Genomic DNA, 23,348 nt, shown 5'->3' on the forward strand with positions numbered 1-23,348 from the left:
CAAAGCTTAGTTGGTCCTCAGACAACAGAAACATATTTGGCCTTTTCTATCTAGCTAGAAGTTTCCAAAGCCTGGGGGTGGGGGTAGGGTCACCTCCAATGACAAGAAGAGGCAACATTAGATTGTCAGTAGAGGAAAAGCATATGTGTGTGTATGTTTTTGTCTACATGAGTGTATGTATTTAGGGTTTTTTGTTTTTGTTCTGTTTTGTTTTCATCCAGGACTATGATTTCATTAGCATAGGGAACTCCTGGTAAGGAAACTCTATCAATGCAGATCAGCAATTGTTCTTCAGCTTACAAATGGGACACTGAGAGGCTAAGTTATTTATCAAAGGTCACAGAGCCAGTATATTTCTTTTAAAAATTATTACATATTTATTTTTAACATTCATTTAAAAATTTTTGAATTCCAAATTTTCTCCTTCCCTTCAGCCCCTCCCCCACTCATTGATAAGGCAAGCAATATGATATCAATTACAGGTGTGAAATCATACAGAACATTTCTGTATTAGCCATATTGCAAGAAAAAAGTGAGATAAAGAAAGTGAAAAAATTATACTTCGTTCTGCCCTCAGAGTTCATCAATTCTCTCTCTCTGGAGGTAGATAGTATTTTTTATCATGAGCTCTTTGGAATTGTCTTAGATTATTGTCTTGATAAGAGCAGCGAAGCCTTTCACAGTTGATATATTGTTACAATATTGCTGTTACTCTGTACGATGTTCTCTTGGTTCTTCTCACTGTACTTTGCATCAGTTCATATAAATCTTCAGTTTTTCTGAAAACATCCTACTTGTCATTTCTTTTTCTTTTTTTCTCTTTTTTTTGAGGGGGGAAGGCAGGAAAATTGGGGTTAAGTGACTTGCCCAAGGTCACACAGCTAGTAAGTATGTCAAGTGTCTGAGGCCACATGTGAACTCAGGTCCTCCTGACTCCAGGGCTGGTGCTCTACTCACTGTGCCACCTAGCTTCCCCCTACTTGTCATTTCTTATAGCACAATAATACTCCATCACAATCATATACCACAAGCCTCTCAGGGCCCCAGGTTGTGAGCTGAAGAACAGTTGCTGATCTGCACTGGTAGAAAGAATTACCTTACCAGGAGTTCCCTATGCTAATGAAATCATATATCCCCAATTGATGGGCATCTTTTCAATTCTTTGCCTACTCTATATCTACTACACCATGGTACCACACACAGATGCAAACCTAACTTCTGCATTATTTAGAACTGAGCAGGGTAGAATTGAGACTGAAAATAATGTGGGGATCGAAGGAGGTGCTAGAGGACAAGAGGAACAAATGTAGGAAAATTGACCACAGATAGGTGAACGATGCTGAAAAAGGTCTATATTTTCCATAAGTCTAGGTAGGGAACTACAGAGGTTTCCATGCAAAGCACAAAGAAGGGAAGATTGTCTCAAAGATGGATAGATGAGATTTTTTACAAAGACTGTAGCTTTCATAGCACATGGTTCTCTAAGATATGGATAATCCTTCCACTCTTCTTACGTACCCCCTTTTCTTCTCTCTTACAGTCTTCCATGCCCGAGGTCCCTGACATGTTAGTCAGTAGCAAAATGGAAAGTGTACTGGAGTAAGAACTAGGGGATTTGCACCATTGTCTCAGCTTCTAGCCCAGTTCTCCCTCCAGTGAGCTTTGTGAACTGGAAGGGAAGTTACATAACTTCTCTAAATGTCATTGAGGCTCATTAAATGAAGGCATGGGAAAAAGTTCTGTTCAACTCTATAGTTTTGTGATTCTAGTAAACTTTCTGATTGGGTCAGGCTGGTTATGAGAAAATATAGAAATAGATATATGCACACATATACATAATAGACATATTACAGATTAAACATCAGTCTTGTGATTTTTCTTTTTAGTATTAGAATCATAGAATTTAAGACCAATGCTCATGAGTAGATTGAGGCAACTAGGTATCATACTGGATAGAGTGCTAGTCTTTGTGGTCAGGAGAATCTGAGTTCAAATCCTATCTTAGTTACTGGCTGGTTATGTAGCCCTGGTTAAGTCATTTAACTACTTTCTGCCTTAATTCCCTCATCTGTAAAATGGAGATAAGAATAGTACCTATTTTATGGTGTTATTATGAGGATCAAATGAGATAATATTTGCAAACCTTAAAGCTCTATATAAATATTTATTATTATTATTATAGTGCCCATACTTCTAATTTTACAAATGAAATTTGGATTATTGGAAAAACAACACCTATTGCAAACTATGGCATTCAGTGAGTAATTTGGAATAGAATGGAAAATAATTTAAAAAACATTTTGAATTTTCTACTTTCAGGATGATTTTCCAGATTGAGTTTAGCCAAGATGTTTTTCAGGGTGAAAAATTAATGGAATCAGTTTACTGAGTTATTTGCAGCAAATGTGGTTTATAGAAGCTGAGGACTGAACAAATATAGTAGGTTCTTATATACCTAAAATTACTTGTAAATATGTAATGAGACATAGAATATGGCATAAAAACTAGATTCTTTAAAGGCTAATGTTAGTAGAATGGACTGCTAGGTGGCACTGCGTTTAGAGCACTAGTCCTAGAGTCAGGAAGACCTGAATTCAAATGTGCCCTCAGACACTTACTAGCTGGATGACCTTGGGCAAGTCACAACCCTGTTTGCCTCAGTTACCTCATCTGTAAAAGGAACTGGAAAAGGAAATGGCAAACCACCCCATTATCTTTGCCAAGAAAACCCCAAATGGGGTCATGAAGAGTCAGACATGACTGAAAACAACTGAACAACAACGTTAGCAGGAAATAATATGTTTATGTATACACACACATGTTATGTGTACAGTTACTGAAATATATGTGTTCTACTTTAAATAAACGTTTCATCAATGCTTTTTGTTTTTACATCACAATAATTTCTGCATATGCATGTCCCCCCTTCTTTTCCCAGTAACCTATCCTGTGACAAAGGGAAAAAAAAGGTTTAGTACACACATTAACTGAACCTGACCACATAGGCAGCATTCCATACTCGTGTTCTCCCAACTACCTTAGTGCATATAAGGTATATATGGGGTATACGAAACTAATATGAAAAAGGAAGGCATCAGCAGTTGAAGGGACCAGGAAAGGCCTCCTGCAGAAAGTGGGATTTGAACTGAATCTTAAAGGAAGCTGGTAAAGCTGAGAGGCAGAGGTGAGAGGTGAGAGCATCACAGGCATAGAGAATAACCGGGGCAAAGCCGTAGAGTTGGGAAATGGAGTGTTGTGGTATAGGATGACCTGCAAGTATGCCAAAGGAGTGAGGTGAGACCCCAGAGATGCTTTAATTTTCTTTTATTAGCGATCTTGAGCAATCTTTCATATGGTCATCAGCAGTTTGGAATTCCTTTGAGAATATTTGTTCATGTGTTTTGATGACTCTTCTACTGGGAAGTAGTCTGAAATATGTGTTATAGTTAGATTTAGTTTGAATGCCCATCCTTTCCTCCATTTCCATTTTCCCCTCTCTCATAGGCTCTATCACTTTTCTACCAATCTCTGCCTTATCCATTCACCTTTTCTTTTCCTTCTTCTTCCATCTTTTCCTTCATCAACCACCACATCTATCATCCACTTGACTCCTTAATTATCTGGCTTCTCTTAGTGATACCTTGGTTTGTTCTACAAAAGGATATTGATTTTCCTGAGTTTTTATTTTATATCACCTAGAATTAAGCAAAGTTTCCCAAACTGAGACCAGATTGGTTATTTGGCATTATGCATGTAAACAACAACAAAGTAGATTAACTTAGTCTCACTTTTTCACAATTGTGCTGGTTCCTTGAGGTTGGAAGTAGCAGAATATATAACATGTTTAAAAATAGCTGCATTCACATTACAACAGTATTTCATTATAGCAGCAAAATATTACTTTTTTTGGGGGGGGAAGGCAGTTAGGGTTAAGTGACTTGCCCAGGGTCATACAGCTAGTACACGTGTGAAGCTGGATTTGAACTCAGGTCCTCCTGTCTCCAGGACCAGTGCTCTATTTACTATGTGACCTAGCTATCCCAAAATATGACCAAAAATGCTTCCTTTTCTGCAAACTTCTACAGTGTTTTGAATGTTGCCTGAGGAGTAACTAATAGGTCAGTTCATATCGAAGAGCACAGAGATCATAGAATCATTGGAAGCACCAATAGAGATTATTTCCTTCCGCCCCTCTATTTTATAAACAAGACAACTGAATCAGAGGTAGAGTGATTTTCCCAAGGTCATAACTAGCTAGTGGCAGGACTGGGTCTGTCTCTGGATTGTTCTTTTCCATTATACTCAATCACTACATTATCTAAAGCTACTCAAAAATAGCTTTTAACCAACCGCTTTCTAAATCCAAATTCTCCTAGCAGAGAATTCATATTGCATATATACGTTATAGTCAATATGACCTCAATTCTATTTTAATCAATCTATCAATAATCATTTACTAAGCACTTAGTGTGTGCCAGACACTGACTGTGCTAGGCACTGGTAATAAAAAGCAAGGCCAAAAACATGTCCTGTTTAAGATAGATACATACTTATAACCTGCTTTTTTTCTTATGGTATCAACAAGTAAAGAGCTACCAGAGAACAATTTAAATTTTGGCACGAGGAGTTGGTCGATAAAAACCCCCTAATCAGAGAGATCTTTTAATTCATTTTAGTTTAATCTAGTCATGGTTTTCTTCCATTCTTATACAGGTTATACGCACTAAAATAAATTGATTGAATCACTTTGCAGGCCTCTAATCCTTAAAAGAGGAAGCAGTTTTTGGCTCATTATTTTTCCTACTTAATTATTTTAAATTAAGCAATACCATGGCAACCCACAACAGATTTTGCTTTATCTGCATCAAGATCTTTTGAACTAAATTTCAGAAATGATTTGAGTTTGTAGGGAAAGACTTAAGAATTATATTTATCACCAAACATTGAAAGACTAATGAGAATCAAATCTCCTTGTTTGAAAGATTTAGAAAACTGCTTTTTTGTACTACTGTATTATGCTATTAAATATAGCACTAGGGCTGTAGTTCCTGGAAAATCCATTTGAGGCAGAGTGCACCAATCATTTTTCCAGGAAATCTTGTGAACTCTTACAGTTATGTAGCATAACAGACTCAGTCATCCACCTAAGTGCAAGCTATATTTTTGACCCATTACAAAAAATTTAAAATGCATTTAATTTTATTTTATAGGCAAAGATGGACATAAGAGATCCATTTCTTCTCTTCTTTTTTTTTCTTTATTAACTCCTTCCCCACAATGTAATCGTGGGAGGGGTCAAGAAGCCTTACTGTTTTGCCAGAGAATATGTTTATTTTAGCATTAGCCTTTTGGAAGCAATATCACCAACTTTATTGTGTATAAATTGGTGCCTGCCTTGCTGTTGTTTAGTTGTTTCAGCTATATCCAACTCTCCATGACCCCATGTGGGGTTTTCTTGGAAAAGATAATGGAATGGTTTGCCAGTTCCTTCCCCAGCTTATTTTGTAGATGAGGAAACTGAGGCAAACAAGGTTAAGTGACTTGCCCAGGGTCACACAGCTAGTAAGTGTCTTGTGGTCAGATTTGAACTAAGGAAGATGAGTCTTCCTAACCCCAGGCCAAGCACTCTATCCACTGTGCCACCTAGCTGCCTTATGGTGCTGGGCAAACAGTGACAATAAACAGTCAATAAGTACTTGACCTGTTTACAGTTGAAGGGAATGACTTCATTAATGAGAGTTTTGAATCAAATCAGAATGGGAAATGGCACCATGGCAGATGCTGTGGGTGGGGTAGGGAAGGCCTTACAGGATCACAGAATCAGAGTTTCAGAGAGGCAAGAGAACTAAGGGGGTATTAGAAAAAATTAAGTGGCTTGCCAAGGTTATGTGGATAATAAATATTAGAGTTAGGATCCCAAACCAGGTCCTCTCACCCCCAATTAAGTGTTCCTTCTATCCTTGTGTGTTTAGGTGGCTGCTTCTTCCATGTTTAGGGTGGCTTCTGAATACTTTGTGCTAGATTAGTTCAATAATGGAGAGCCTGAGCATGGTCTCATCTGAGAGGTTGTTCATGCCATTTCTCACCTCATGGCAACACAGGTTCTGGATACTGAGGATACAAAAACGGCATGACAGTCTGGGCTCTCAAGGACCGTATGTTCTCTCATGTTCCAAGGCCTGAAGAGGCAGCTCCCATAAGGCAGACTGAGAAGCAGAGGCTCAAAGATGGAGACTCTGAATTCAGAATCAAGTTTCCGAGCTGAGGGGAAACTTGAGGGGTGAGAAGGAGGCTTCAAAGGGGTCAGCAGCCCCCGCCAGCATCAGTTCCCAGGGACACTTCTCAGGCCAAACTTGTTCTTCAGTCGCACCTTTTCTTTTCTTCCAAGGGCTCTAGGGATTAGTTATCCTGCTTCCCTTTCCACTGCCAACACCTGTTGCTTTCAAATAGGGTTTATCTCCTTCCCTAGTTTGATAGTTTCTTTTCTATACTATCCTCCCGTCTCCTAACCGACACACAGACCTTTGGAAATTTTCTCAGAATTTCTACTGCTAACAATCATGGGAAACATGCAGGGAGATTAAGAAGTTTCACACTATTTCATCTTCCACTCCCCCTCCCCCACCCCCACCTGCCTTCTCATTTTGCCTTGTTGGGGAAATTGCATGTAGGAGTTAGTGGGGATATAAAAAAAACAAGTAAAGCTGAATTCCCCTGTATTTTGGAGGAAAAACAGACTTAACCAGCCATGGGCTTTTCATCACAAAATCTGGGTTAGGATTGCTGGGGTAAAGCGAATAGTGGGGTGAGGGGGAGTGAGGTGATGTGATGAGGACCCCCAAGGTTTCTGAGGCTGGGGGCTAGAGCATGGGAGAAAGAGGAAGGTGCAGGGGAGAACCAGCCTCTGGGGTTTAAGGGAACGGAGAAGGGGAGGAGAATCCTGAGCAGCAGCAGTGAGATTTTAAAAGCAAGGGAAGGGGAGTTCCTGTGGCCACCAGGCCATCTGGCTGAGACAGCTGTTCCAGGGTGGCTGTTAATATGTAAGGAGTATATGTAAATTGAAGATTGCCTTGCTCAAATTGCTCAATACTTACAACGAGAATAGCATCTCCTAAAATCGTCATGCTAGGAGAACCAGTAACTATATAGAAGGTGGAATGTTCACAGCTGGGTCCCAACTTGGAACAGTAGATGAAGAAGTGATTTTTCCCCCTTGGGGACAATTAATGAAATCTAGGGACCCTTTTTGAGGATCCAGGAACATTGTTTTCTCAATCAGAGTTTTTCTAGACATTGCTTGCCAGTATTACATTTGCCCACGACTGCTTTATCCCAAGCAACAAATAGAAGTTATTGAATATTTCAAGCTTTTTACATTAAAAATGATTTGCTATACCCCAGTTAATGAAGAACTGGTCCCAAAACAAACACAATTTATGAAGTTGTGGACTTTTAAATAAATATTCCTTAATAGTGATAATGATGAGTTTAGTTTATAATATTTCATTTTTAATTTATTGGATAAAGGCTCTATGATTGTTGAGCAGTGGCAGAAATACCAGAAGATGCAGAGAAATTTCTCCAGAGGTACTTCTTGCCTTTGGGGTCTGTTGTATTCAGTATTTAACTTTTAGCATGCAAATATGTAGGAATATTATATTATCTCTGGTTGGGGAGCAAACTCAATTCATTATTTTGAAATCCTCCTTAATTCATTTTCTAATGTAAAGAATCACTTGAAAGGCACTAGAAACATGCATAAAAATGCCACAGAAATAATCAAAGTATTGAATTCCATTCTCATGATTCTTTTCTTTTTTTGATGAATTAGATATCTGCCTTTTTCATAAAAGCACTGGTGAGGTATTTAAAATACTTAAGCAAGCATCATCTTCAATTTTTATCTGAATAGACCATCAAGGGTTTTTTGTTTTGTTTTGTTTTGTTTTGTTTCCTCAGACGGAGATTAAATAGTCTTACCAAAGAGTTAAGTTTCTAATTTTCTGACTACAGCCCCAGTGCCCTTTGTTGGGTTTATTAAGGTAACTGAGAATAGCTTGGAAATAGTAGGGTATTTTTTTTAAAGCACCATTGTGGCAGAACGACTATAACTCCTGTTATCAGGCGGCACAGTATTACACAATACCCTGCACATCTGTCCCGTTTGGCAATAGCTAGCCTAGTGCTTGCGGCTTAATTAGGCTTTTTATCTTTACATTTGTCTGAGAACATCTGAAACCTTCCCTGTTGCCTGTCACTAATTAGTTGACTAATTAAATAGTTAGTGCTTACTTGCTGATCACAGAGCTAACATGGAATGAATGGTTTCATGGTCCTCATTGTTTTATACTATCTGTGTTTGCCATATGAATTGATATACCAAGCCACTGTGGATTGCTTTTTTTTTCATACCAGGACAAATCCAAAATAATGTTGTGGTCTGCCATGTGTTCAGTATTAGCGGGTGTGCATCATTCAGACATGGTTTCCCTTCCATCATCCCTAGTGAACTGATGTCAAGTTGTGGCAGAGATGAATAGGATGGGTCATATTGTGCTTTGTTGTTGAGTCACTGTCACAATGGATACTGTCAGAGACTGATACTGATACAGTGATGAGAATAACCTAGAGGAGGGGTGTAGAACCTGCAGCCTCAAAGCCATGTGTAGCCCTTTGAATCCCACCTTCACAGAATATATCCTTTTATGAAGGGGGGGATTTGTTTTGTGAGGTTTGGATTCAAAGGGCCGCACTTGAGGACCTAGAGGGCCACATGTGACCTCGAGGCTGCAGGTTCCCCACTTCTGAAGTTAAGTTAGGTGTCAAGACCAATCTTTCTAATAATTACTTTACAATCTGCTATCAGAAAATTATAACCCAAAGTTCTCTTAAAGGTATGCTAATTAGTTATGCTTTTAACTCCAATTTCTCATTATAAAATAAGAGCATCTCCATTAACTTTTTGCTCATGCAATTTCCTATATAATGATAATGGTTGATATCTATCTATATCTATCTATCTGCATTTATATCTATAAAATGAACTTTCCACATATCATCTAATTTGAGTTTCAAAACAACTCTGTGAGTAAAGTGCTAACTACTGGTACTACTATTGTCTTTTTACAGATTAGGAAATTGGGGCTTAGGGAGGATCACTGACTTGCTCAGGGTTGTTAGTCTTCATTTGTTTTAGTCATGTGTGACTCTTCGTGACCCCATGTGGGGTTTTCTTGGCAAAAATACTGGAGTGCTTTGCCATTTCCTTCTCCAGCTCATTTTACAGATGAGGAAACTGAGGCAAACAGGGTTAAGCAACTTGCCTGAGTGTCTGAGGCTGCATTTGAACTCATGAAGATGAGTCTTGCTGATTCCCAGCCCAGTGCTCTATCCACCACACCACCTACCTGCCCTCCTTGCTCAAGATTACATAATTTTAAAAAATGTCGATCGATCAACAAACTTCCATCAAACATCTGCTTTGTGCTTGACACTTTGCTAGGCACTAAGGACACAAATACTAAACTGAAACTATCCTTTCCCTTACTACATATGATTGGAAAGAAATAATATATACATATAAATATATACAAAATAGACATAATATGGTGGGGCAAGGGTATTAGCAGCTGGAACATTGGAAAAGGTTTCAGGTAGAAGGTGGTGCTTCAACTAACTGTTGAAGGAAATAGTGGGACTTAAGAGGAAGAGTTGAGGTAGGAGTGTGGAAATAGCCAGTACAAAGGTGGAGAGATAGGAAATGGAGTACTCTGCGTGAAGGACAGTAGGAAATACAGATTGCCTGAATTTTACAGTATGTAGGGATATGTGTAATAAGGCTAGAAAGATAGACTGAGGCCAGGTTGTGAAGGGTGGTAGCTTCCAAATAGAGGAGTTTCCATTTACTCCTGGAGGTAAGAGGGAGCCAGTGGAATTGGTTGAATAGAGAAGTGATATGATCACACCTGTGTTTAGGAAGTTGGAGTAGGGCAAGACTTGAAGCTAGGAGATGAACTAGGAGGCCATTGCAATAGTCCAGGTAAAAGAAAATGAGGGCCTAAACTAGAGTGGTGATTCTGTGGGTGGAGATATTGTGGGAGATAGAAACAATGAGATTTGGCAACTCGTTGACTATATGGGATGAGTGAGCATAAGGGATCAAGGATGACATTGAGATTGTGAACCTGGATGACTGGAAGGATGGCGATGATCTCAACAGGCATAGAGAAATATGGAAGAAGGATGGGTTTTTTGAGGAAAGATAAATGAGTTTTGTTTTGGACCTGTTCAGTTTTCTAGGGCTATAGGGAAACCTATATATTCACAATGTCCAGTAGGCAGTTCATGATGTAAGACTGGAGCTCTTGAGAGAGGGAGTAGGGATAGATACAAATAGATCTGGGAGTCATCTATGTAAAGATAATTAAATCTATAGGAGATAACAAGGTCACCAAGTGAGAAAGTGTAGAGAAAGAAGTGGCCCAGCACAGTGTCCTAGGATATACCTATGGTTAAGGGGCAAGATGTGAATGAGGATCCAACAAAAGGGACTGAAAAGGAATGATAACACAGGAAGAAGGAACACTGCTAAGAAAGAATGGAGTCATGAAAATCCAGAGAGGAGAGAGTATCCAGGAATAGAAGTCAACAGTACCAGATGCTACAGAGAGGTCAAGATGGATGGGGAAGTGTCAGAGGTGGAATGTGTCCAGTGTATCAACATGTATCAGAGGTGTTTGGGACCCATATCTTACTGAGCAGGGGTGGGGAACCTCTGGCCTCGAGTCCACATGTAGCCTTCTGGGTCTGTGGGTGTAGCCTTTTGACTGAGTTGTGACACCATGCCAGGAGAGTAAATATAGTGAGTAAAACTATCTCCAGCTTCCAGATTTCCCTGGAGCTCCTTTGTATCTCCTCTTCAAACAGTTATTTCAAAAGCTAGGTATTGCCAGCAGCAACCTGCTGCTGGGATTATTTGTATGGTACATAGCACCACATTTCTGACTGCCTTCTGGACATCATGGCTCAAACTGGGCTCATCATCTTCCTGGCCAAACCTGTTCCTCCTCTTAACTTTTCCATTTCTGGTGATTATATTACCATCCTCTGAGTCACACTTTTGCCTCTTTCCACTATTCCTCCTCCCCCAACCCCCCGCACCCACTTCTAGTAACTTGTCAAGGCTAATGGAATCTCCCTCAGCAATATCTCGGCCGATCATCTGACACCTTCCACTTCTGCTGCTGGCACTTTACTCTTGTTGACTCTTGCCTGAACCATGGCTCCAACAGTCTAACTGGTTTCTCCCTTCTGCAGTCCATCCTCCACTTGGGTGCTGAGGCACAGGTCTGACCAGCTATGTTTTGAGTTTAAAATTCTATCCCTTCTTCCCTTTCTTTCTCCCTGAGAGGGTAAGCAATCGGATATAGGTTATATATGTGCAATCATGTAAAACACTTCCATATTAATCATTTTGTGCAAGAAAACTCCAACATAAAAAGAAAGAAATGGAAGAAGGAAACAATGAATGAATGAAGGAAGGAAGGAAAGAAGGAAGGAACAAAGAAAAAGTTTAATTTAACCTGTATTCAGACAACATAAATTCTTTCTCTGTAGTTGGATAGCATTTTTCATCATGAGTCCTTTGGGATTATCTTGGATTATTGTATTGCTAAGAACAGCTAAGTCATTCACAGTTCTTCATTGTATGACATTGCTGTTACTATGTAAAATGTTCTCCTGGTTCCGCTCACCTCACTTTGTATCAGTTCATGGAAGTCTTTCCATGTTTTTCTGAAACCACTCTGCTTGTCATTTCTTATCACACAATAGTATTCCATTACAATCATATACCACAACTTGTTCAGCCATTCCCCAATTGATGGGCACCCCTCAGTTTCCAATTCTTAGCCACCACAAAAAGAGATGCTATAAATATTTTTTGTACAAATAGGTTCTCCACCCCCTCCCTTTTCTAAAATCTCTTTGAGATATAGAACTAGCAGTGGTATTACTGGATCAAATATACATATATATACACATGGTATATATATGCATGATATATATGCATGATATATATATATATATATATATGTATGTATACATGGTATATATAGGTTTTATAGCCCTTTGGGTATAGTTTCTAATTGCTTTCCAGAATGGCTGGATCAGTTCACACCTCTGCCAACAGTGCATTAGTGTCCTAGTTCTCCCACAACCCCTCTAATATTTATCATTTTCCTTTTTTGTCATATTAGCCAATCTGATAGGTGGTAGTATCTCACAGTTGTTTTAATTTGCATTTCTCTAATCAATAGGCACAGGAGCTTTGCAGCATTCCACACCTGGACTAGTTCACCCCTCTTTAGGCAACCTAGTGACCCTTTGCATGCAGGAACTCACCATAGTGACACCAGATTTAGTGTGGCTACCTCATTAGCTTAGCCTGCGGTAGCTCAGAATTCCTGAGCTTAGATGATCCCCTAGCTTCAGCCTCCCTTGTAGCCCAGATTACAGGCATATGCCACCACACCTTGCTCTAAAGCCTTTTCTTTTTTTTAAAAAAAAATCTCTTATAAATTAAAATCATAGATATAGACTTGAAAGGGACCTAGGTGATCACCTTGTTCAAATCTTTTATTGTACAAATGAGAAAACTTAGGTTTAGAAAGGGTGATTGACTTTTCCAGCATCATACAGGGGATATAAGGTGCACACACAAATAAAATATATGATTGCTGGTCAGTTTTTTTAGCCTACATCCTCTGACTCCAAGTCCAGTGCTTTTATCTGTTTTGAATTATAGGTATTTGTGTATATACCTTAGGCCCCCCTTTTAGACTTTATGCTCTTTGAGGTCTTGAGAAGACCTTTCAGAATACTGTGTCATTTTCATCATCCCTTGAAGTACCCATAGAAGATATTCAGTAATGGCTTCTTGAAGGAAAATATTTTCCTGAATTCTAAATAATTTTCCTGAATTTTCAAAGTGACAGAAAAAGAGTAGAATAAAACAAAAATCTTCCTTCTTCATAGACTTCTGTGTTTTGGTAGTATTCTCAGACAGTATTCTCAGTATTCCTATACTCCATAAATCATATTCTCTTCTCTTTGAGCCAGTCTTTGAAATCTGAGTATCCATGCCTTAGATTTCATTTCCTTTTGGTTCCTCAAATCTAGGGGTATTTTCTTTACTTCTAGATAACATGAAGTTGACTTTACTAGGTTTTTATCATGTCATCACAGAGTAAAGATCCCTTCTATACAATAGGACAAAATATGCCATGGCATAGATATAGAGATTTCCTGTCAATTAAAAAAATGAACATCGATTGTATGCTAACATCTGTGCTAAGGTGCTGTGGGAAATACCAAAGAAATATATGATAGGACCATTGACCTCATGGAACTCTTAGTTAACACAGTTATAGATTTTAGTTATTAATTAAGCTTACTAAACAGAGTTCATACTGAAGTCCAACTCTAGTGCTTTATTATGGAACAGAAGGTGACTTTGGGTTCTCAGATTATATAATCAGAACACAAGCTCTACCAAGTTATGTCTTGAGGATATGTCCATCCTCCAAGCACCAGCCTAGAGAACTTTAAAAAGACTCGTCACCTGAAGGATGGGCTGTAGTACCTCATTTGTGGCTATCTACTAAGACATAGAAGGGGTATAATCTTTGTTGACAGAGGAATGAAAATCATGCATCTTTGAAGATATGTGTGTGTGTGTGTGTTTCCATGCTTTCTATAAGGGAAAGTAGCCTACATTCTTAAATAAGTTTGGCTGGTGTATAGTAGCTGGAGATCAACACAAGATCTGTGTGTCTTCATATCATACTATCAAAGAAATATTACAACTAGATTAGGTTCCGCATTTTTTAAAATCCTTAAGAAATATATATATATATATATATTTACATATATATAAACACTACTAGGTCTGTATTCCAAAGAGATAATAAAAAGGGAAAAGTAGCTATTGTACAAAAATATTTGTAGCAGCTCTTTTTGTGGTGGCAAAGACTTGGAAATTGAGGGGATATCCATTAATTGGGGAATGGCTAAACAAGTTGTGGTATATGAATGTAATGGAATACTATTGTGCCATAAGAAATGACAAGCAGTGTCTCCTTCCAGTGACTCATTTTTTATAATAAAGATTTTGATTATTTGGTGAAAAAAAAAGAAATTACAAGCAGGCAGATTTCAGAAAAACTTAGAAAGACTTATACGAACTGATGCAAAGTGACATGAGCAGAATCAGAAGAATATTGTACACAGTAACAGAAATATTGTGTAATGATCAACTATGAATGATTTAGCTCTTCTCAGCAATACAATGATCCAAGACTATTCCAAAAGACTCACAATGGAAAATGCTATCCACATCCAGAGAAAGACCTAATAGAGTCTGAATGCAGATCAAAGCATACTATTTTCACTTTATTTTTTTGTTTTTTTTCCTTTTGTAAACTGTGATTGTTTTGCAAACTGTTTCTCCTTTCACAACATGAGTAACATGGAAATAGGTTTTACATGATTGCATATATATAACCTATATCAAGTTGCTTACTATCTTAGGGAAGGGAGAGAATAGGGAAGGAGAGAGAAAATTTTGAACTCAAAATTTTATCAAAGATTAATGTTAAAATTGTCTTCACATGTAATTGGAAAAATAAAATAATATTTTAAAAAGCATAAAAAGAAATATATGTTAAAATTTACATCATAAATACTTTCCATTTTATAAAACCTGTCCTAGGATCTTTATTATCAAAGAAACCATAAAGTAAGAGAAGAACAAAAGGCCAATTTAATAGCAGTATTCTTTGCACCTTTTAATCACTGTGACTGGCCTATTTGGCTAAGTAGGAGTGGGAAAGATAGAAATGAATTTTTACTTCCTTCAGAGTGATTGAACCTAGCCCCTTATCTAACAGATGAGGAAACCGAGGCCCACAGTAGCTAAATGACTACCTAAAAGCCCATTGTAAATTAGTGCCAGTAATCTGTAATCTCCTAGTAAAGAGCTCTTTTCACTATGAAACAGAATCACAGAACTTTAGAGCTGTAACTGACCACAGAGATCATCTCATCTACATCATACCTGAGCAGAAACTCCTTCTATAGTACCCCTGACAAGTGGTCACTCAGTATTTATGAAGGTGGTTAGTGAGACCTGAGAACCTGGGCTATATCCTTGCATTCTTCACAGAGGGTGCTGTTCTGAACCCGGGCCATGATTGAGCAGGATATCTAAGGATAGGGATTCAGGGGCTAGAAAATTCATAGATGGGCTGACAATTCTTCCCAGGGTCCTTTAATTCAGATATATTAGTAAATTCTGGAGCCACCTGGTCTGAGCTAAATAGTTTTCTTTACAGTACCTGTAGCATCCTGTGATCCTTCCAAATTTATTTTTCCTTGTGAATAAATACATTCAAGAAATAACACATCAAGTCCTCCACACACCAGTGTAAAATAGAAAGGAACTTGGATAGACATTAGAGGTTCTAGTGACAGCAGCAGCAGGAGAGAGATGACAGGTAATTAGGGATCTGGCTGGGCAGCTCCCTAACCTCAGAAAATCTACCTGGCTTAGTAATCAAATGGTCAGTTACCTCTTAGGACCTTTAGCCAAAACTTAGAAGATCATAGATCTTAGAAGCACCTTCAAGTCAAGAAGTATTTATTAAATGCTTATTATGTACCAGGGCCTATGCTAGTCACTTGAGATAAAAAGACAAAATTGAAACATCCCCTCTCGAGGAATTTACATTCTATTGGGAGATAACAACATTTACACAGATAAGGAAATACAAAATAAATCCAAAGGTGGGGGCACAGTGGTGGAGGGAGGACAGCAGAGTGCTAACAATTAGGGTAATAAGAGAAAGCCTCTATTAGGACGTAGCACCTGACATAAATTTTGAAGGAAGCCTGGAGTTCCAAGAGGTGGAGGTGAAGTGGAAGAACATTCCAGATGTGAAGGACAGGGAAGTCAGAAAAAAGTAAAAGAAACAATCTACTTTGTGGCTTTTTGAAAAACAAGTTGTAGAGGGGTCAGTGGCAAAAGCAGTCATCAAAAAGACCACTCTGTGATGGAAATTTAAGAATACAGGTAAAGTGTGTCAAGGTAAAAAAATTCAACAATTACCAAACACAATGTGCCACAAACATGCTACTGGGCTAGGGTGAGGGGAGTGTGGAGGGATAAAGAAATTGCTTTTCCATAAGAAAAAATAAAATTTACTTTTGTCTTTGTTGATTTTTGTATTTAGCTCTTGTTTTCTTTCACTGGGCTTATTTATATTTTTCTGCTTTTTCTTGACACTAGCTAGCTCAGGAGTTCTTAACCTTTTTTCTGTCACCCACCTTTTAGCAGTTTGGTGAAGTCTTTAATCCCCATCTCAGAATATGTTTAAATGTATAAAATAAAATACATAGGACTACAAAGAAAACTAACGATATTGAAATAATATTATCAAAACATTTTTGAAAATGAGTTCACAGACCCCAGATTGAGAAACTCAAGCTTTTAAACTGAGAATTTTTGTGACAAAGTAGCATTGAAATCCACTGTGCTAACCTAAGCCACTACAAATCTTTGAGGCTAAAGGTACTTTGTAGAAAAATAAGGAGCCAACACTCATATCATCAAACAAACACTTCCCACCCTCTTGCCCATTAAAAAAATGTTTGGTTATTTGGTGTATTCTTCAGGTATAAATAAATTAAATGGAAACATTTAGATCCATGTGAGACAATTCTTTTTCTCCATACTTTCTTAAAAGTATATTTGATTATCTATGTATTCAGAAAGGTTTAATGAAAGTAGTTAATTGAATCATTTGCTTCAGTAGCTTTTGCTGTGCCAAAGGGGGGAAAATCAGCAAAAACTAATGAAGGATGAGCTGGCAAGTTTACAAATGGCCATGGCCCAGAAGCAAAAATAACATTAGAAGTTTTATGTTTCTTTTATGATGTTCCCTATAAATTGGCGATGTGACCCCCCTTTATTTGAAGGCTAAGGCTGTTTAGACCTAATTTTGTCGCTGTCCTCCAGAATCATGGAATGAAACGCAATACCTTTTACTTATTTCCCTAGATACTCTAATCCCTCCCTGCTTTACAAGTATCTTTGAGCTGTTCTTCCCTTTGTATCCACAGCAACATGAAATCCCCACTGGAATTATTTGCTGCTAAAATGCAGGTGCACTTGTTTAATGTTTCATTGGTTTGAGCTCTTAACTTGAACGCTTTTTTTCCTCTACAAAATGGTGACCTGTGGTTTCAAAGCATATGCTTCACCGTGATGTTAGGTGTTGTTTACATACATTAAAACTGAAGCCATTCAATCTAATAGTATTGTTTTCCAGTGGTTTTGCTACTCCTTAATTGTTAAAACCTGCATTTTGGACTCTCAGAAGCCAAAACCCTGGCTTATTTGAAAGGTGGACCTTCTGTTTATTACTAATAGGTACTTAAGTTAAATTTTTTAAAATTTAAAAGTTTTCACCTCAATATCCTTTAGTCAAACTAGTGTTGGTATCTAGGATAATTTTCCATGTTGAATTTTAGGGCCACCTATACGCCAACATGTAAAATTGAATTTTTATCATAGTTCATCTTTATTTATGAGCATGAGAGATTACATATTTGGATATTCCAAAATAAGAAAAGCACAAAGGATTTTTTTTTTACATAGAGAAATTATACCTTCCCACCCAGTGAAAAAATAAGATTAGGTTAAATAGAATGGGGACCTTGACTGATATTTTTATATCACTTAGGCTGAGAAATGTGTTTTAAATATGACATTCTTGGTTTTGTTGTTTTATTATGTTTGATTGGTATATAAAATTACTTAAATATTTCAATGGATGGGTTGCTATTATGTGATAAGAATCAGGAATAACCAGAATATAGCCCATGCGCTCCACTGTTATCCTTATGATGGAAGGATTAAAAAAAAAGATGGCCTCTAGCGCACTGTGGAGTCCCTGCCCCTTCTATGGTGAACTGATGAAAGACATGGAAAAGAGTAACCTAGGAAGATTAATATTCCCATAAATATAGGTTGCAATCTACATCATTGGGAAGGAATGCCCACTTTGATGAAATCACAATGTCATTTGAGTATTTTGGTATATTTGGGATTATATCAATATGGGTATAGTTAGATCATAGAATGATAGATTTAGAACTGGTGTGTACCTCAGAGGTCATTAGTTCAACCTTCTTTCCCTCTGGTGGTGAGGACTGTAACTGATGCATGCCTTTTTATCCTCTCTGTCTCTTTTCCATACCCTCCCCTAATTCTTCCATAAAAATTCTATCCAGTTTGTTGGGGACCTTATGCTGCATCTCCTGACATTGGGTGGACATCACTAGAACACATGGACTATCCATCCCTTGCTCTTGCCATTTATACTTGTAGAACCATATATCTAGAGCTGGAAGATTCCCAGAGGCCATCTAGTTCCTTCCTTCATCCCTCTTTTCATTTCGTAGATCAGGAAAAAAGCTCATGAGATTAAATGACTCATCCAACACCACAGAAGAGGTGTTAAATCTTTTTTTTTTCCTTCTGGTCATCCATCTCACACCAGACAGACAACTTGAACAACTTTTAGTTGATGATGTGGTGTAGCCCATTCATGCCACCAGGTGACTCAGCTTTCTTCTTTGTAACCTGTCCCATGTCTCAGCTATACAGTTTTGCTTGAAGAATATTGCTGTTAAAAGATTGGGCTTCATTTCAGACCAAAAGCTTGTGCTGCTGAAAGAACTGGACAATCTCCCAAAGGCAGTCCACCTGCTCCCTTCCACCTATTCAGTTCTGGGTCCAAAAGATTATTCAAGTTCAGTGTCTATCAAAATTATTAATCCATATGAATTGTCCATCCAACTACACATTATAGCCTGGGCAATAGGCATTCTTCAATTATAAAAAATTAGTAAAAATGTTGAAATACTCCAGGCCAAACCAGAGAGAAAGCTATGAAAAATAAAATGCTCTTCTTTAAGGAAAAGATTTTATTCACTTTCAGGATTGTTAAGACAATATTGGAAATGGAAGATTTGGCAGAGTCCTAGACAATGTAGCCAGACAAGTCAGGTCATTCAGGCAATTCTTTTTGTGGGAGAGGGGACAGAATTATATAATAAAATTCTTAAAATGATCAGGTAATGGTTAGATCTTTTATTGACTTAATACTGTGTAAACTTAATTCACAGGATCAGAGATTTAGAGCTAGAAAAGACCTTAGTGGTCATGTAGTCCAACTCCCTCATTTTACAGATGAGAAAATCGAGTTCTAAATAGGTTACATGACTTGTCCAAGATCACACAAGTAGTAAATGGCAGAAGAATGATTTGAACCCAAGTGCTCTAACTCCAAAACCCCACTTCAATAAACCCCATCAATAGCCCACAGTGCATAGTCTACAAAAGATAAGCCAGAATTTGTGTCCAAATAGTCCTAGGTCATTAATGGAGGGGCATGAAATAGATATGTTAGGTCATGGTTTACAAACATAGGCAAGGTCCAGAGAATAGGCAAGGCTAAAGATGTCAGTCATGGAGAGAGGGATGGTGAGCTTGCACAGTGGACCTGGTGGGAGTATCTTGCCTGAGAGTTTCAGGTTTCATATGGATCTTTATTAACACCTATAACTGCGTATCCCTGCCAGGCATGATCCACTAGGCATAAAGTTGGGAAACTTCTCTCTGTGGCTTCAGTTAGAAGCCTCAGATAAGGTCCTGTCTTTTCCCTATAAGAGGAAGAGGGGATTCTACCAACTCCCTTTAAGGTTATAGCACAGAGGATTAAGCTACAGCTTGTTTAGAAAAGCTGGCCCTCAAATCCTAACCATTGTACTAGGGGAAAATTTTTAGCTGCCTTTTTTTTTCTCCCAAAAGGAGAACCTCTAAACACACAGAACCTTGGCAGTTACTGGCATTTTTTTCTCCCAGTGGATTATAATATCATAGATTTTGAACTGTAAAGGTTTATACAGGTCCAAGGCCCTCCCTTTACAGATAAACTGAATCCCATAAAGTTTAAGTGACTTATATTGTCTCTGACTTGAACTGACTTAAGGTTAGAAAGTCCTAGCAACTCATACTTAATATTTTTAGGGAGTACCCTATGTCCCTAAACCTATTCCAAGATGGTTCTGCTAAAGAGATTCTGCAGTGCTATGAGGATCTAACACATGCCCTTTCCAGTGCTTTGGCTCATTCCACATGAATGAAGCTGAGCAAGCACTGAGGACTCTCTTCCGGTCTGCCTGCTTACCTGCCTTTATTATGTATATGTGACTACGCTTTCAGTTAAGCCCCTTCATGTGGGATATATTTCAAGTGTCCATAATTTCATCGGTGTTGATACTCATCCTCCCTATGTGCATAGCAGGCCCCTCCATGACAAGGTAGGGGATTTAATAAGTAGCTAGGGCCAACAAAATTCATCAGCTAGTAGAGTATTTTCTGATGAGGCATGTGGGAGAGTGGAAGGAATTATGCATTTGGGAGGCATAGGGACCTGTCTTCAGATCCCAGCTCTTCTAATGACCACCCTTGTGATGACCTTTGGCAAACCATTCAACCTCTCCAAGTCTCAGTTTCTTTGTCAATAACACTAGAAGGCTGGACTAGGTGAATCTGGAGATCCATTTTATTTCAGAGCCTAAGAGCAACCATGCTGGTCAGCCATCATAGCCCAGGAATCCACCTTCTTCCCCCATCCCCCACCCCCCCACCATTGCACAATGAGGCATCAGATAAGAACTTTAGGGAAGGATAAATTAGTATAAGGTATGCTTTTGACAGATACTTCTTTTCTGTTTAATCTATTCATCATAGGGAATGCCTAGAATCTCAATTAGGCAATATTTTATGAGCTTCATTTGATTACATGTAAATCCCTCAAAATAAGATTGCATATCTCTTAAGACCATTATGAAATTCAAAACTTTTGCTGTGATACAAATCTTTCAATTCTGCCACATTGCAGGAATTTTATTGTATTTGAAAAGAAAACAAAAAAACCCAGAGGTTAACTTTTTTATTAAGTAGCAACTGAGGAAACATTGCATATTGTTTTACAACTCACCAATAAACAGCTGGAATGGCTTCTTCACATTTTCATTGGAGTAAAAACTAGCTCCTGTTTGCCTTCTCAAGGAGAGGGAAGGAGAAGGAGGGAGGGAGAGAATTTGGAACTCAAAATTTTAAAAAAAGAATGCTAAAATTTTTGTTTACATGTAATTGAGAAAAAATTAAATGTTAAAGAAAGAAAAAAGCTCTATTTGAATGTATTTACTAAAATGTTTTCCTTAGTTGAAATAAATGTTATTTTTAAAATATTAGCAAATTAAATCTTAATAAACTCTGCGTGAATTGTGCATCATATTCTGTTTCTTCCTTAGCCCACACCTGAAGTTTAACAACCTTACACTGATTTCAATACATGGACTTCCAGGAAAAAATCTTCTGAACACTGGAGAGAGGAAATTTTTAGCAAGCGAGTATGAGTTCTGTTTGTTTCTTCATTCTGAAACTGGAGTATTGGAATGTATATGCATTTATATTTAGCCTAAATAACAAATTGTAGAGAATAATAACTTAACTTACATTTTCATTTAAGATTTACATGGTAGTTTTTTAACCATGAGCCTGGGAGATTATTATCCTCAGTTTGAGCTGGGGTAACTAGGGTGCTAAAAAGTTATATAACTGGCCTCTGATTACACAGCTTATCAGTGTTTGAGGTAAAATTTGAATATATGGTCTCCTGACTCTGGGTCTAGTGTTCTTTCCATGATGCCACATGAAAGTATTTTGAAATAGAATATAGTCTGTTGCTTACAACTGAATGGTAGAAATTGATGGGTTTCAGTTTTGTTGCTAAACTATATGCATTCTAACTTTGTCATTTTACAACTGCTTATTAAGAACTAAAAATACTACTCCTAAGAAGGCAGTAAACTGGTCTTTTCTCAAAGCCTATAGAAAGGGTTGCTGTGATTTTAAAAAATAACCCAGAAAATTACTTTTGGCTCACAGGTAGTAACAGGTTTATGCTACCTTTATATATAAATATATATGCATGATATTTAAATGAACAGGAATCTATTTTCTCTCCCTTCTATGCACATTAAAAAGAAGAAAAAAAAACCCAGAACCCATGTAACAACTATATATGGTTGAACCAAACAAATCCCCCAATTGGCCATGTCATAAAAATATGGCTTATGCTATTTTAATACTTCTTTTATGATCAAAGCTTTTCTATTAATCACATGCAGCTTCGAAATTTGCCAACAAAAACTTCCATTCATAATCTGTGATTCCCTCTAAGACATGGGCTCTGTCTTCACGATATCTGAAAATCTGGGCAATTCAGCAAATTCCATGCAATGATACCAATTGCTTATAGGACTGGTGTCCAAATTAGGTTTGCTTTGTGAGAGCCTCTGAGATTCTACTAACCATGCTGCTCTGAATGATTTGACAGAGAGTAATAGCTAGCATCATTTGAGAATGATCTCATCACTAGATGTGTAAACAAAATCCAAGTCATTCAGGCACCCACATCTGAGGTCAGTGATGCCATGGTTCTCAGCAACTACTTGTAGAAGCTCTAACCAGGAAAATGGCAATTCATATTATCTCCACAGATACAGCCCGTTCTCAGTTACCTTTGGTCATGGGATATGAGAATAACATGGACATCTGAGCTCTACAGATTGCTCAAATGCCCACATGTAGGGTAGTCATGCAATAAATGTCTCCTAAATTTAATTTTAGCCATTTATTTAAAACTTCTCTCTACAAATGTTTTTTTTTTGCCCTAGCTAGTGACAAGAAGCACAGTTGACTGAGTTGATTTTCCCTTCCTTTTCCCAACCTTGACACCCTTCTTGTGCTAGTGACAAGGGATATCATCAAAAGGCAGACAGCAGGAGAGAAAAGAAGCAAGAAACCTATTCAACCATTTGACCTTAACTGTCTCCTAAGATTGTTATAATGATATAAAACAAAAGTTAATTTAAAAAAAAGATCATATGAGATGAGCATGTGAAAGTGCTTTGTATACTATAAAGCTTTATACAAATATAAGATATTATTGTAATAACGTCTTTATTTCCCAGGTCCATTGAAATTCAAAAAGTTCATCATCATATTAAGTACAAGACTCCATCCTATTTACATTTTCCTATAGGTGTCTTGCTTTAATTTTGTACACAGAGCTAGCCTGCACCTAAATTTTTACTACCAGTCCTTTGGTGGAGCTGGTTATTTCACAACTGTGACCTATCTTTTTTTTTTT

General features: G+C 37.8%; 1 protein-coding gene across 1 annotated transcript in view; it reads left to right on the forward strand.

Annotated features, from left to right (window-relative positions):
* Positions 1 to 23,348, forward strand: part of CFAP61 (cilia and flagella associated protein 61) — a 362,517-nt gene that overhangs the window by 198,664 nt on the left and 140,505 nt on the right. The window contains exon 23 of the mRNA XM_036749971.1: positions 21,445 to 21,543. Coding sequence (XP_036605866.1) covers positions 21,445 to 21,543 — 99 coding nt within the window. The remainder of the gene's footprint in view (positions 1 to 21,444; positions 21,544 to 23,348) is intronic.

The sequence above is a fragment of the Trichosurus vulpecula genome, chromosome 3 (genome assembly GCF_011100635.1).
Source record: "Trichosurus vulpecula isolate mTriVul1 chromosome 3, mTriVul1.pri, whole genome shotgun sequence".
Lineage (NCBI taxonomy): Eukaryota > Metazoa > Chordata > Mammalia > Diprotodontia > Phalangeridae > Trichosurus > Trichosurus vulpecula.